This window comes from Dioscorea cayenensis, chromosome 11, assembly GCF_009730915.1.
Source record: "Dioscorea cayenensis subsp. rotundata cultivar TDr96_F1 chromosome 11, TDr96_F1_v2_PseudoChromosome.rev07_lg8_w22 25.fasta, whole genome shotgun sequence".
Taxonomy (NCBI): domain Eukaryota; kingdom Viridiplantae; phylum Streptophyta; class Magnoliopsida; order Dioscoreales; family Dioscoreaceae; genus Dioscorea; species Dioscorea cayenensis.
Window position 1 is genome coordinate 17,693,220 of NC_052481.1, and position 14,286 is coordinate 17,707,505.

At 32.9% G+C, this 14,286-nt stretch overlaps 1 protein-coding gene across 1 annotated transcript; it reads left to right on the top strand.

The window, feature by feature from the left end:
* The first annotated feature begins 250 nt into the window (after window positions 1–250).
* On the top strand, window positions 251–4,771 carry LOC120272593 (tetratricopeptide repeat domain-containing protein PYG7, chloroplastic). Its single transcript, XM_039279460.1, has 5 exons — window positions 251–539; window positions 1,350–1,401; window positions 1,929–2,221; window positions 2,960–3,106; window positions 3,971–4,771. The coding sequence occupies exons 1-5, from the start codon at window positions 384–386 to the stop codon at window positions 4,250–4,252; spliced, it is 930 nt and encodes a 309-aa protein (XP_039135394.1). The 5' UTR covers window positions 251–383; the 3' UTR covers window positions 4,253–4,771.
* The last annotated feature ends 9,515 nt before the right edge of the window (window positions 4,772–14,286 follow it).

The window sequence follows — 14,286 nt, forward strand, 5'->3', positions numbered from 1 at the left end:
ACAGCCAATGATTGGATCCAAACTTCTCAAAAAATAAAATAAAGGAGCTTGAAAAACATAGTTTATATTGAAGGGACTAAAAGGACAGGAATTATTTCCCATATTATTTTATTTTCTCTACTTGGATAAATAATAATAATAACCATTCTAATCTACTTGGGTTATAGTTATTGGGCAGGCCTAGGATGGAATAATCAGGCCAGGCCGGCCCATCATGGGCTCAAATGGACCTCCTTATCCTCATCCACGAACCATCGAGCGCCACGTTCCGCCTCAGCACTCTCGCCATGCCTCCCTCCTCGTCGCGCTGCTCCGTCCGCGCTCTCGCCGACGCCTGAGCTCCTCTCAGCGTCACTGCCCGGGTTCCTCCTTCCCCTTCACCGATGGCCTCCCTAGCCACGGCTCCCCGGCCTCCCCACCGTGCTTCATCGATCTCCCCCAAGTGCTCCCACGGCTTCAAACGAACCCTTATCGCTCGTTCTCCTTCCATGCCTTTCTCCTCACTCTGTTTTCCCGGGAGAAACCTTTTCTTGAACGCTGTTCGTGCTCTACTTGCCCTATTTCTGCTTTTTAACTCTTGCTTATGATAATTCCTGTGATTTTTTATTGATTTCCAATGTAATTTTGTATGTTTTCATAAATTCTAGGTTTATCATTGCAGAGGATTTTGTTTGATAAAACTTGTGACATAATTTGTTGTTCAATGCCTATGAAAATCACTGAAAACCACTGATTGTTGATTGCTAACAGTCAGCAAGAATGGCTAAAGTTCCAGTACTCTTCATTTCAATTTAGAGCTAGGCAGTTCATCTCTCAGATGCTTATGAACTTGTTTTGTACTCAAGGAACTAAGTGGCAATTCTTAGTGGACAAGAAAGAGCAATGCTTTTCAGGTTTGTATGACCTTGATTTGTTAACTCAGCTAAGCAATTTGCTCTCCAAGTGAGAAATCAGTAGTTTGAGGAGTGTTGGTGCAATAGATAACATAAACTTAAAATTTAAAAAAAAAAAAAAAACGAAATAACACAGGGAGAGAGAGAAGAAGAGGGGAAACAGAGAAGAATAAAAAGGTAGTTTTGTTTACTTGACTTTATTTCTTTATACGGATCATTAATATAAATAACTCGGATACCTGGAAGTATTCCTTGAAGAAATAAATGAGGTATGATTAATGTTATGAGCTGTGTCTCTGTGCTTACTCTTCAAATATTACCCAATGAAATTCTTTACCGCGTAATATTAGCAATGACTTGCTGTGCCTATTATATTTTCTTGATTGGCACTTTGGTTTATCTCTAATTTCTGACTTTCTCCCTCTTCATTTGTATGGCTGTTGCGGAGGAAGGCAGATTTTGGACAAGGAAGCAAAAATAATGAGCTTGATCCAAAAGAGACATGAAGGTAAGGCATATGGATCGTTTTGTATATGATCTAAGAAAAATGTATATGATCGTTTTGTATATGGATAATTTACTTTTGCATTTCATGGGAATTTAACGTGGTCCTTCTGATAATTTATGTGAATATAATTGCCCTCATGATACAGTGGATGTAATAGTATATTTAAGAAATCATTAATCTGGAAGGTACAGATGTGGTATGAGACTTAGAAAGAATTAATTTGTTCTCATATGTACCCCCTTTGAGACAAGTCAATTATTCCAGTTGATGAAAAAAGCACATCTTTCGAACATCAGAGCTGGTACTCTTTTATCAAGTCGATTGTTGCCCTTTATTTCCTCCATACTTATGCAGATTTGATTGATTATTTTTCCAAGACTCAACTTCAATTTAGTATTTGATGACACTACTGACTAGAATATTTTGAAATTTTACCCTTTATTTTTTGGTTTTCAATGGAATTCTCTTGCGTACTGTTTCATGGTTTTGTTGAGTTATCTCATTGAATGCCCTTTCCCTTATTGTAGAGCTTTTCCAGAGCATGTTCTTCAATGAGGAAGCAAAAACTGATAAAGATTTGTTGCTGCGACTGTGTGCCTTTTCATGTGGAATAGCATCATGGTTGAGTTCTGCACAGATGGCCCAGTCGAATGAGGGCGCAAGACTGAACATGGTCTATGAGATCGGAGAATTATTTGAATTAGGAATCCAACTTTCTTACTTGGTCATATTGTTGGGTTTGCTTGGAACTGGGACTTTTTTTGTCATTCGCCAGGTTCTTGTTCGTCGCGAGCTTGACCTTTCAGCGAAGGAATTGCAGGTTAGCTTCAGGTTCTATTTACCTTTTCAATATTTCTTTCCCTCTTTCCGCAGATGCTTTTAACATATAAGTTAAAGATAAATTATGCTTATTTGCTAGAAAATAATAGCGCTCACATTCAGCTTGTGATGATAGCATGAAAAAAAAGAGAAAACAATTGAGGCCATTGTCTCAAATATCAAATTTGAATATTCTTAATGTTTTCCTCGATATGAATATATTCTTATGATCGGTTGCAGAGGGATGTGTTTTTCCTTAATCCATGGGAAGGAGAGATGTTTTGTAGTTTGTACTTAGGCCTGCCCAGATTTCCTTGAGATACTTTTTGGCTTACAAGCGGCATCTTATTTAAGCACATCGAAAAAAATTAATGATCTATTATTTTACTAGTTCATGGGCAGTTATGCAACATCGTTGTCCATAGAAAACAACTATAAAACAGAGAACTCATTGTTGGTAATCAAATTAAATCCAAAATCCAATTATTCTCACAATCTCCTTGATCATCCATGGCAATAGAGTCATGGCGAATTCTTCACTTGGATAATTTTACCTCATCTTCTGCTGAGCAAATTACATCATGGGGTAAATATATATGTTTTTCTAACAAAAAGTATTTCCTATAGTACTGTTTGTGTTTTCCTCTGAACAAAATTTTATATTACTCTTAGTACGCTGAAGCGAGGTGTGAAACTTGTATTTTGAACCCCTTTTAACTACTGAAATCTTGATTTTCAGGAGCAAGTTCGAAGTGGTGATGCTACTGCTGCTGGGTACTTTGAGCTCGGTGCTGTAATGCTGAGAAGGAAATTTTACCCAGCTGCTACCAAATATTTGCTACAAGCGATTGAGAAATGGGATGGAGAAGACCAGGATCTTGCTCAGGTTTGTTGTAGTTGTGAATTGTTATACTTTCTTCTCACTTGTTGATTTTCTTCACATAAAATTTAAACTAGATCATCACTTTTAACTGTGTTGACAATGAGAAAGAATGTCTACAATTGAACAATTTAACTCTGACTCCAATTTACTGCATCAGAGAAAGCATTTAAGGATTGCATGATTTGCGGAACCAATCTTGTGTGAATCAAATAATTATTGATTTCCCAATGCAATCACTGTAGATGTATTTCAAGTCTTGAACCAGTCTTTAACAGATTGTGAAGACCAACTTAGGTTTAATTCTAATAGATTGTGAATGCTTGTTGATAATATCATGTGTACTGCAATGGATCTTTATGTTGTCATTAGCAAAGAGTAGGTTTCATGTGCCAATGTCATGATGCCAAGGAATCCAAGCAAAATGTAAATTCCACGGAACCCCAGTAAAAGTTTGGATTTATATCCAGGAAAACTCATTCATGTGCGGTGAAGTAAATTTCTTTTGATCACATCATGCAACAAAACTATTGAAAGGGGCTTCTAATTTATTGTTGAGATAAAAGAAAACCTATGAAGAAACAAAACCATTGAAAGTGTATTTATAATGTTTTAACAACTTCATTTGGAGAAACAAAAGAAAACCTAAACAACTATTTATGAAAACCCGCATATATAAGATATCACTATAATACATCATACATTCTTGAAACAAAATCCTCGTAACTGAAGTAAAATCTCTACAAATGATAAATATTTAACTTGTGTTCTATGTCATAATTCAAATGAAGCATTTAGCAGGAAATGTCTCCTATCATTTTTGTGTCATTTCCATATTTTATCATATAACCCCTCTCAACGTTTGATCAGGTCTATAATGCTCTTGGTGTAAGCTATGTCCGTGACAACAAACTCGACAAAGGTATAGCCCAATTCGAGAAAGCTGTGAAGCTTCAACCAGGCTATGTGACAGCTTGGAACAATCTCGGCGACGCATATGAGAAGAAAAATGATTTAAGATCAGCTCTTAAAGCATTTGAGGAAGTCCTCCTCTTTGATCCAAACAATAAGGTGGCAAGGCCTCGGCGAGATGCTCTCCGTGACCGGGTTGAATTATACAAGGGAATCCCTCTAAAATCAGAGGACCGGTAATACATCCAACTTTTTTCAGCTCTTGTGGAGTTGTTGGTGTATCACATCTCCAAGAATTTTTTTTATTGTAATGATGAGATATGCAAGTAGTTTTGTTTTTCTTGGAGCTTTGATGATCTAGCATTCAATTGGTAGTTTGGAAGTGTTGCACAGTGATAGGTTGGCAGAGTTGGAATAGTTTCCATTTAATATCTTGAATCTCAAAGGCTTAGGGAACTTTGAATCACCATCAGTAGTTGTCTTTCCAAGTGGATAGGACTGATTATTGATGACATTTGTGATGTTTTGGTGGACTTAAACAAGCTTTTTTTTTTTTTTTTTTCAAAAAAAAATCTAACTTTAGCTTTATTGCTTGACTAAAAATAAAGCTAAAGTTATGATTTTATCATTGGCCTAACTCAACCCACCAAATTTGTTTGATTGTGCTTATTAGTCTGCTGAGGAAAGTAGAGAGAAAAATTTGTTGTCTTTTTGTGGGAAGTTTAAGAATTTCAATAGAGAAAATTGATTGTTATGCAAGTGGGTAATTGCTAATATGCCCTTATGAAAATTATATTTATTTGTAAGTCTATATAAAACACCTTTGTTTGCTTCTGTATTCCTAAATGTTTCTTATAAATTTTGATGTTCTGGTCTTTTAGATTCTCAGGATGAATGAAGATGATGGACTAAAGTGTTGCTTGGTCCTTTTGTTTTAATTGATTTATGGGCAAAGAAGTATAGCAAATATGGTTTTCATACTGTAATATGCAAACAAAAAAAAAATGGTTTTTTACAATTAATAAAACCAAGTGATAACATCAGAAATGAGTAATGAAATGGGAGACTAGAGTAGAGAGGGAACTTAATCAATTAATTAAACAAATAAATAAATAAATAATAGACAGATGGAAACAAAAAAAATCTATTAATTCTATAAAACTCTAAAATATATATATATATATATATATATATATATATATATATATATATATATGCACGTTATTGACGTGATTTATCTATATTTCGTCAAAAAATATTTACTTACCTATTAATGCATTTGATCTCAATTGATGGACAACATTAAATTCTTAGCTAATAGTCTGTTTCATCATACTTAAGTTAGTAATAAGTGATGTGTACAATTATTTACATCAATGTATATATTATTTAAAAACAAGTAAAAATGTTTCATCCCAATCTAAATTTCAAGTTGCAATTAATATATTATAAACCAAACAATTGAAACAAGTGTTTTGTTTCTCTTATTTGAAGTAAAAATATTTCCAAAGCCTAAACACACGCACATACTCTAAAGGCAACTTTTAATCATTATGGTGAAAAAGTTAATAAAGTTTTTGGGAAAAAAATTCCAGTAGGAATCTTATGATCTAAATCAAATCTAGTTACTTAAATGGAGTTTAACCAAACATAATGAAGAACCAACACAACCTACAAATGTAGCTTTTGGCGGGTTGCCCACTTTGACTAAGAAAATGAGGATATCCCCAATTTTATATTTTTAATAGATTAAGACATACATGATAAGAACTTTTTGTTTTGTGTCTTATCAACTTAAATAACTATTTGGTCTTCGAATGTTGCTTTGCATTATTTACTTTGATTATTGTATTTTAAAAATATTTAATATGATATTTTGTTTGGTGTGATATTTCCTTTTGTATGTGTAGCACATTATTTTTTAAAATTAACTATAAAATGGATACCCTAGCAAATCCTTTAATTGAAAACAAATATAATGTTTATTTAAAATTATTTTACTGAGGTATATATTTGAAAAAAATAAAAAATAAAACAGTGTTTATTTTGAAATATTTAATTCTCCGTTTGTTTAAAATCCAAAAATACTTTTCAAATGATGATTGATTTTTTTTTTTTTAAATATGGAGAAACTATCCTAAATATATAATTTTTTTTATTATTACACCTCAACCATGTTTTAGAAGGGAGTTAAACCCTTAACCTCCTAATTCCTATATGAGAGTCAAATGTCTTAACCTCTAGGTTATTACTATGGTGACATTTGAAATTGTTTATATCAATTACTTCTGTAATGAAAAAATTAGTATTTTTTTTTATTTAAAAGTTAACAAATTTACTTAATCCTATTAATATATAAAATACATGTTTTTTTATAGTTTTAAATTATTTTAAAAAAATCTCTAAATTCATATTTGTAAACCTTTCCAACGAAACCAAATGCTATTCTAAAAATCCTAAAATTCATAAATTCATGCACACTCAAATTATATACAACCTCAAATTCAAGTTATTTTCCTCAAATTTATAAAAAAAATATAAAAAATAAAAATCCCATGAACGCATATAATGTCCATGTATTTTGAAACATATGTTGATGATGGGCTATGAAAAGCCAATGCTTCATGATAGCTAATGATAATAATGACAGCAATAGAAATAGAGTAAAAGTGAAAAAGTGAAAAAACAAAAAAACAAAACAAAAAAGTAAAAAAGAAAGAGAGAGAAGAACAAATGAGTTTAAAAAGAGCAGAAAAAGAGAAGGTGTTGTTCCCCAACATACAAACAAGGCTGCAAACCCTGCTTCTCTCTTTTCCCTGCTGATCACCATTAATTCCTACATTACGTCATGCTCTCGTCATACCTTCTCTTCTTTTCAGTCTCTTCTCATCTTCAGGGTACATCCACCACTGCTCAGTGCTCACTCTTTCTCTCGCCCTAATTTTATATAAATATATATATATATATATTTTAATTGAGTACCATGATCACCAACACAGCATGAGCATGGTGGGTTTATGTACAAATTAAACATATTCAGCAACCAACGAAATTAGTACAACTAATTTGGATTATTGAAGTGAGTGGTTTTAATATCAATTTTTTTTGTATATTTAAAATTCATCAATTTAAAGAGATTTATTTTTAAATTGTATATATATAAATTTTTTAGCGAATTACTGACTAGTCCAGCGGTATCACACTCGATAGTGAGTGAGTGGTATAGAGTGCTATAAGTACTATGCAATATAGTTAAACACTACTCCCTCTATTCCTAAATACATGTCGTTTTAAGAAAAAAAATTTATTCTAAAATAATTGTCGTTTTACAATATCATGTTAGGAACTAAGAAACAAAGGCAAGAATAGAAGATAACAAAAAGAAAACACAGAGATTTACGTGGTTCACCCAAAACTAGGGTTACGTCCACGGCCGCTGGCTAATTTCAGTATTTTCTTCTCCCTCAAAAATAGCTTTTTACAAGGATGAATATATATATATAAGAGGGGGGGAACAGAAAAAAAACCCTATTACAATGGAAATTTCTAAAATACCCCCTCACAAATTTCCAAATAACACAAGGGGTGTTTAATATAATCAGGCTCCACACAACTCAACAATCTCCCACTTGGAGACTGATCTCATCCAAGTTCTCAAGCTTCAAATCTTCAAAGAAACACAGCTGAACAACAGACCGATGACAAACCCTTCTAATCATCAGGTGCTCAAACCAACTGAAACTTTGCATAGCTTCAATTTGTCAACAATAACTACCTTGGTTAACATATCAGCTGGATTTTCACTGCTTGGAATCTTCTCAAGAGCCAACACTTTATCTTCTAATAAAGTCCGAATGAAATGAAACTTTATGCTTGGTTCTTGAATGAAATGCTGAATTCCTAGCAAGATGAATGGCACTTTGGCTGTCGCTGTACAAAATACTATTCTCCTGCCTCTTTCCCAATTCTGCCAAAAAATTTTGTAACCAGATCATCTCCTTGCTAGCTTCTGTAACAGCAACATACTCTGCTTCTGTTGTAGAGAGAGCAACAACTTTCTGCAATTGAGAAATCCAACTAACTGCAGTACCATTCAATGTATAGATATACCCTGTAGTACTTTTCCTGTTATCTGTATCTCCAGCAAAATCAGCATCTACATAACCCTGCAGTTTCAAACTTGCACCTGTGAAACAAATACATATATCTGATGAGCCCTTCAAATATCTTAGAATCCACTTAACTGCTTCCCAATGCTGTTTTCCAGGCCTACTCATGAATCTACTCACAACTCCCACTGCATGTGCAATGTCTGGCCTTGTACACACCATAGCATACATCAAGCTGCCAATAGCTAAAGCATAGGGCACCTTCCTCATGTAATCCTCTTCTTCTTCTGTCTTCGGTGACTGTTCTTTGCTCAGTTTAAAATGACTTCCCAAGGGTGTGCTTACAAATTTGGCTTCATTCATATTGAATCTGCTAAGAACTTTCTTCACATACTCCGACTGTGAGAGCTTCAATATACCATTAGCCTTATCTCTAATGATTCTCATACCAAGGATTTGATTTGCAGCTCCCAAATCCTTCATTGCAAACTGTTTGACAATTGTTTCTTCAAATAATTGATCTCCTCAATGCTAGACCCTGCAATGAGCATATCATCTACATACACCATTAAGATGATATACGAATTGTCAAAGAACTTGATATAGCAACAATGATCAGCTTCACATCTCTTGAACTCAATTTCATGCATAAAACTATCAAATTTCTTGTACCATTGTCTTGGAGCTTGTTTCAGGCCATACAAGCTCTTTCTCAGTTTGCAGACTTGATTCTCTTGCCCCTGAACAACGAACCCTTCTGGTTGAAGCATGTAAATGTCTTCATCCAAGTCACCATGAAGAAACGCGGTCTTCACATCTAACTGCTCAAGATGTAAATTCTCTGCAGCTACAATTCCAAGCACCAGTCTAATCGTTGATATCTTCACAACTGGAGAAAATATCTCTGAGTAGTCAATACCCTCCTTCTGTTGGAACCCTTTAACTACTAATCTGGCCTTGTATCGTTTGCTACCATCATGTTCATTCTTTATTCTGTATACCCACTTGTTGTGCAAAGCCTTCTTAGTTGCTGGTAACTCAGTCAGTTCCCATGTTTGATTCCTCAACAAGGAATCCATCTCATCCTTCATGGCTAACTCCCACTTGCTTGAATTCTTATCTTGCAAAGCTTCATCATAACATTCTGGTTCACCACCATCAGTCAACAGGAGATAATTTAGTGATGGTGAATAACGTTGAGGAGATCTAATGTTCCTGGAGGATCTGCGAACTTCAGCTACTGGTGTACTCTGATCAACCTGTGAATCTGCAATCTCCTTATCTTCTTCACTCATTTTCTGAATAGTACTTTCAGTCAATTCATCCAAGTTGACAACCTCAGATTTCTTTTGATCTGTGACATCTGACAGTACGGTTGACATGTTCTTGTACATAGCCCGTTCATTGAATATCACATTTCTGCTTCTGATGATTTTTCTGTTTTGTTCATCCCAAAACCTATAACCAAATTTCTCATCACCATATCCAATGAAAAAACATTTTTTAGACTTTGCATCAAGTTTACTTCGAGCATTAGAATCAATGTGAACATAAGATACACACCCAAAAACTTTTAGATGTGAAAACTTCACTTCTTTACCGCTCCAAACCTCCTCAGGAATTCTAAACTCTATAGGAACTGACGGCCCTCGATTTATTAGGTAAGCAGCAGTGCTAACAGCATCAGCCCAAAAAACTTTTGGTAACCCAGCATGTAGCCTCATACACCTAGCACGCTCATTGAGAGTTCTGTTCATGCGCTCTGCCACACCATTCTGTTGTGGTGTTCCAGGAATAGTCTTCTCCATCTTAATTCCTTCTGTAGCACAATACTCACTGAACCCTCCATATACGTACTCCCCTCCATTATCTGATCTTAAGCATTTTACTTTCAAACCTGTTTCTGTCTCAACCATGGCTCTCCACTTCTTAAAAGTCTCAAATAAATCTGATTTATTTTTCAAAAAATAAACCCACACCTTTTTGCTTGAGTCATCAATAAAAGTTACATAGTACCTTGAACCTCCAAGTGATGCAATCGGTGAAGGTCCCCATAAATCAGTATGCACTAATTCTAATTTTTCAGCCTTCGGAGTCCTGCCAGTTTTCAAGAATCTCACTTTTCTCTGCTTTCCTAAGATGCAACTTTCACACATATCAAAATCAATAGACTTTATTTCTGGTAGCTTTCCTCTTGACATCAACATCTTCAATCCATGTGACCAAGCCTACAATGCCATAGGTTTGCATCAATACTTGCTTCAGTAACTGCAACTGTATCTTTTGGACATGAGGTCATATATAGAGTGCCAGTCTTTTTTCCACGAGCTAATACTCTGGCTCCCTTTGTAACCTTCCAGGTACCACCAGCAAACATGATTGCATGTCCTTCATCGTCAAGCTGTCCAACAGAAATCAGATTCCTCCTCAAGTCTGGAATATGCCGAACCTTCTCCAATGACCAGATAGATCCATCGGGTGATGATATCCTGACTTCTCCCACACCTACAACATCCAAGGCTGAACCATCAGCCAAATATACCTTCCCAAAATCACCTGCAGTGTAATTTTGTAGGATATTTCGGTGTTGAGTAGTATGAAATGAAGCTCCTGAGTCCAAAACCCAATCATCAAGTGGGCTATCTATTGCAAGAAGTAATGCATCATGTATCTCTTCTGTTACAGCATTCCCAGAATCATCTTCATTCTTCTTTTTAGGGCTTTTGCATTAGTTCCTGAAATGACCTATTTTTCCATAATTCCGACGATTGTATGCAGACTGCCTGATCTAGATTTACTTCTGTTTTGATTGAAATTTTTGGATTTTGATCTACCCCGATTTGAGCTTTTGTTAATATTTCTACCTCTTGTCTCAAGATTTAGGGGCGAGCGGATCCCCGAAGTTTCACCCTGCATCTCTTTTGCGAATCTCCTCGCCCAAAAACTAGATCTCAGTATATCATTGTACTTGAGCTTTTCCTTTCCCATAGAATTGCTTCATCGCCATCCCTCATTGCTTCCCAACTGTTTCGTGAAAGAAGCCGGAGCGATCGTAGCATCGAACCTCATCATCAAAAATCAATTTCTGCATGACGACAATTGATTTGTGATAGTGTTGAGGTCATTCGGTGTTGTCTGCTGATCACGTTCTCCGCCATCTTCAAATTGAACAATTTCTTCATCAGATACACCTTGTTATTTGCCGACGGCTTTTCATACATATCAGACAACGCCTTCATCAGATCTGCTGTGGTCTTCTCCTTCACAACATTATAGTGCAGTGGACCTTAGCTGAGTTAATCGAGTAACTCCCGATGCACTGCATCGCAAGAAGAACCCAATCCTCGACCTTCATCGTCTCCGGTTTTATCCCCAAAAGAGGTAGATGTAATTTCTTTGCATCGCGAGATAATCTTCAATCTGCATCCTCCAATATGCGAAGTCTGTGCCATCAAACTTTTCTACTCCAGATGCCTTTCCTGCTTCCTCTGCCATTGCTCCCACTCAAAAAACAAAAAAAAAACCTTGCTCTGGTACCAGTTGTTAGGAACTAAGAAACAAAGGCAAGAATAGAAGATAACAAAAAAAACAGTAGATTTACGTGGTTCACCCAAAAACTAGGGTTACGTCCCACGTAGCCGGCTAATTTTCGATGATTTTTCTTCTCCCTCAAAAATAACTTTTTACAAGGATGATATATATATATATATATATATATATATATATATATATATATATATATATATAAGAGGGGAAACAGAAAAACCCTATTACAATGAAAAATTTCTAAAAATACCCCCTCACAAATTTCCAAATAACACAAGGGGTGTTTAATATAATCAGGCTCCACACAACTCAACATATCAAAGCAATGTTTATTCTCAATTTTACCCATCTTCAATTTCTTAAGTTATATAAATGAAAAGAGTAATATTTATAGTCCAAAAAAAAATACATGGTTTCAAGAGATGGATAATTTAGTAATTTGATTGTTTTTTATGTTAAAATTTAGATAATTTAATGACATCTTTAATTTTTATGCAACATCTTAAATGACATGTATTTAAGAAAAAAAAGAATATATAATATTGTAAAAAAACATTGTATGAGAGTGTGGTCCTTTAATATATATTGTATCTTTATGTTTATTCTGACAACTCCGTAATGTGTTGTTGTAATCTTTATAATAAAATAAAATAAAATAAAATAAAAATAAGGCTTTTGCTGCTTTGTCTGGATTGGCTTAGAATCCAAACCTCATAAAAGAAAGTTGAGTGAAATAATTTGAAAAAACACACATCTTGAGAAAAACACAGAATTAGCAACTCATTTATTTTTTTTAACATAGGGAATGTCTTAGATCTCTTGTACAAATCAGACAAATCATTGAATAGATTTAAAATTTTAGTTTTTCAAAAATCCAACATTTGAAATTTTTTTATTTAATTTTAGAATTTTTGTTATGCCGGAAACACCCATAGTTTTTTTAGTGGTGTTTGACTCAATTAATATTGATTTTAAAATCAATATATATAAATTTAAACCTTATTTTTTAAAGCAACAAAATTTTATTGAATGTTAATAAATTTTTTAAAATATTATTAAATATTTTACATAAAATTACTAATCTTATAATAAAAATTTTGTGGATTAATTTGGATGCTGTTCTCCAACCAAATATTGGCTAAATATAAAATTTAAAACAATTATGTAAGTGTTTTGTTAATCACTATTATATTTTCTTATTTTGGTACAAGACACCCATTTAAGTTAAAATTCCAAAATTCATATATTAAAAAATCACACACACACAGAGACCCACACACACACACACACACACACACACACACACATACACACATATATATATATTAAAGAATAATTTATATTAGAAATTATTGCATTTTTTCAAAACCAAGGATTACTAATGTATCCCACAGGAAAATATTATTTTTATACAGAACTAAACAAATATATAATAAATAACAAGACAATAATAACCTTGACATCTATAATAATAATTCCTATTCTTAAGTAAGTAGTTTTTTGGATGAAAATTTTATTTCTAATTTTTTTTAATTATTTTTTTACTTTAACAAAAAAAAATTGCCTTTTTTTATGGTTGATTGTAATGTAGTATTCCTTCTAGTATGTTTTACTTATACATTTGAACTTAGTCACATGGATTAAAAAAGTTTGTTAAAATAGATGGTTTTCTAAAATTTATAAAAATTATATTAATTTTTAAAAATTACTTTTATTTAAAATATGTTTTAAAAAATATATTGTTTAATATAATTTATTGAAAGTTTTAGAGTTATATTTAATATAAAGAATAATTTTTTAAAAAATTATTTAATATTTTATAAATATTTTAAATAAATAAGTTAAAATAATCAAAGAACCTCTAAAATAAGATAAGTAAAAAATATATATATTCCTGTATATTTATTTAGCTCAAGATTTGTTAATAATTTTGACTATTGAGTTTGTAACTGAAGTAAGAAAACATATTCTTGTATATTCATGTCAATCTATAAAATTATATTCCCAAGGAAGGTCAATATTTATACGGTAACATAAATAAATTAAAGTATTATCTTGTTTAACAAATATGATACCACTGAACATTTTCTTTTCAATAAAAAAAAAATTTGAGATAGTTTCTAATTTTCCAAGAGCCAATAATATAATGTATGTAATTAATATTTACTGAAAAAAAGGAAAACCAAAAATATTTCTTACTCATTTTAAAAAAAAATAACTTCAAAAGAAAGACCTCTTTTTCTCTAGAGTTTTGTGCATCTTTTTGTATATTTCTTTTGTTATCAACTCCCATGACCATCATGACCTTAATTAAAGATTCTTAGCTTTTGAAATGACCCACAAATTCTAACCCATGTGAAGTACTTCATGTTTCTCGCTCTTGAAAAAGATAAATATACAAATATCAAAGTAATAGTATTTTCAACTTTTTTAGTTTTTTAAAAACCATTTAAATTTAAAAAAATTCAAAAACACCAATAATTTTGGTAATTTTTAACCCTAAGAATATATTTGAAACTTAACTTTAAAAAATGAGCACGCGTTCTTGAGCTTGCAGTTGTATTTTACACATGTAAGTTCATGACACATGACTTATCTATATTTATAATAAAAAATATT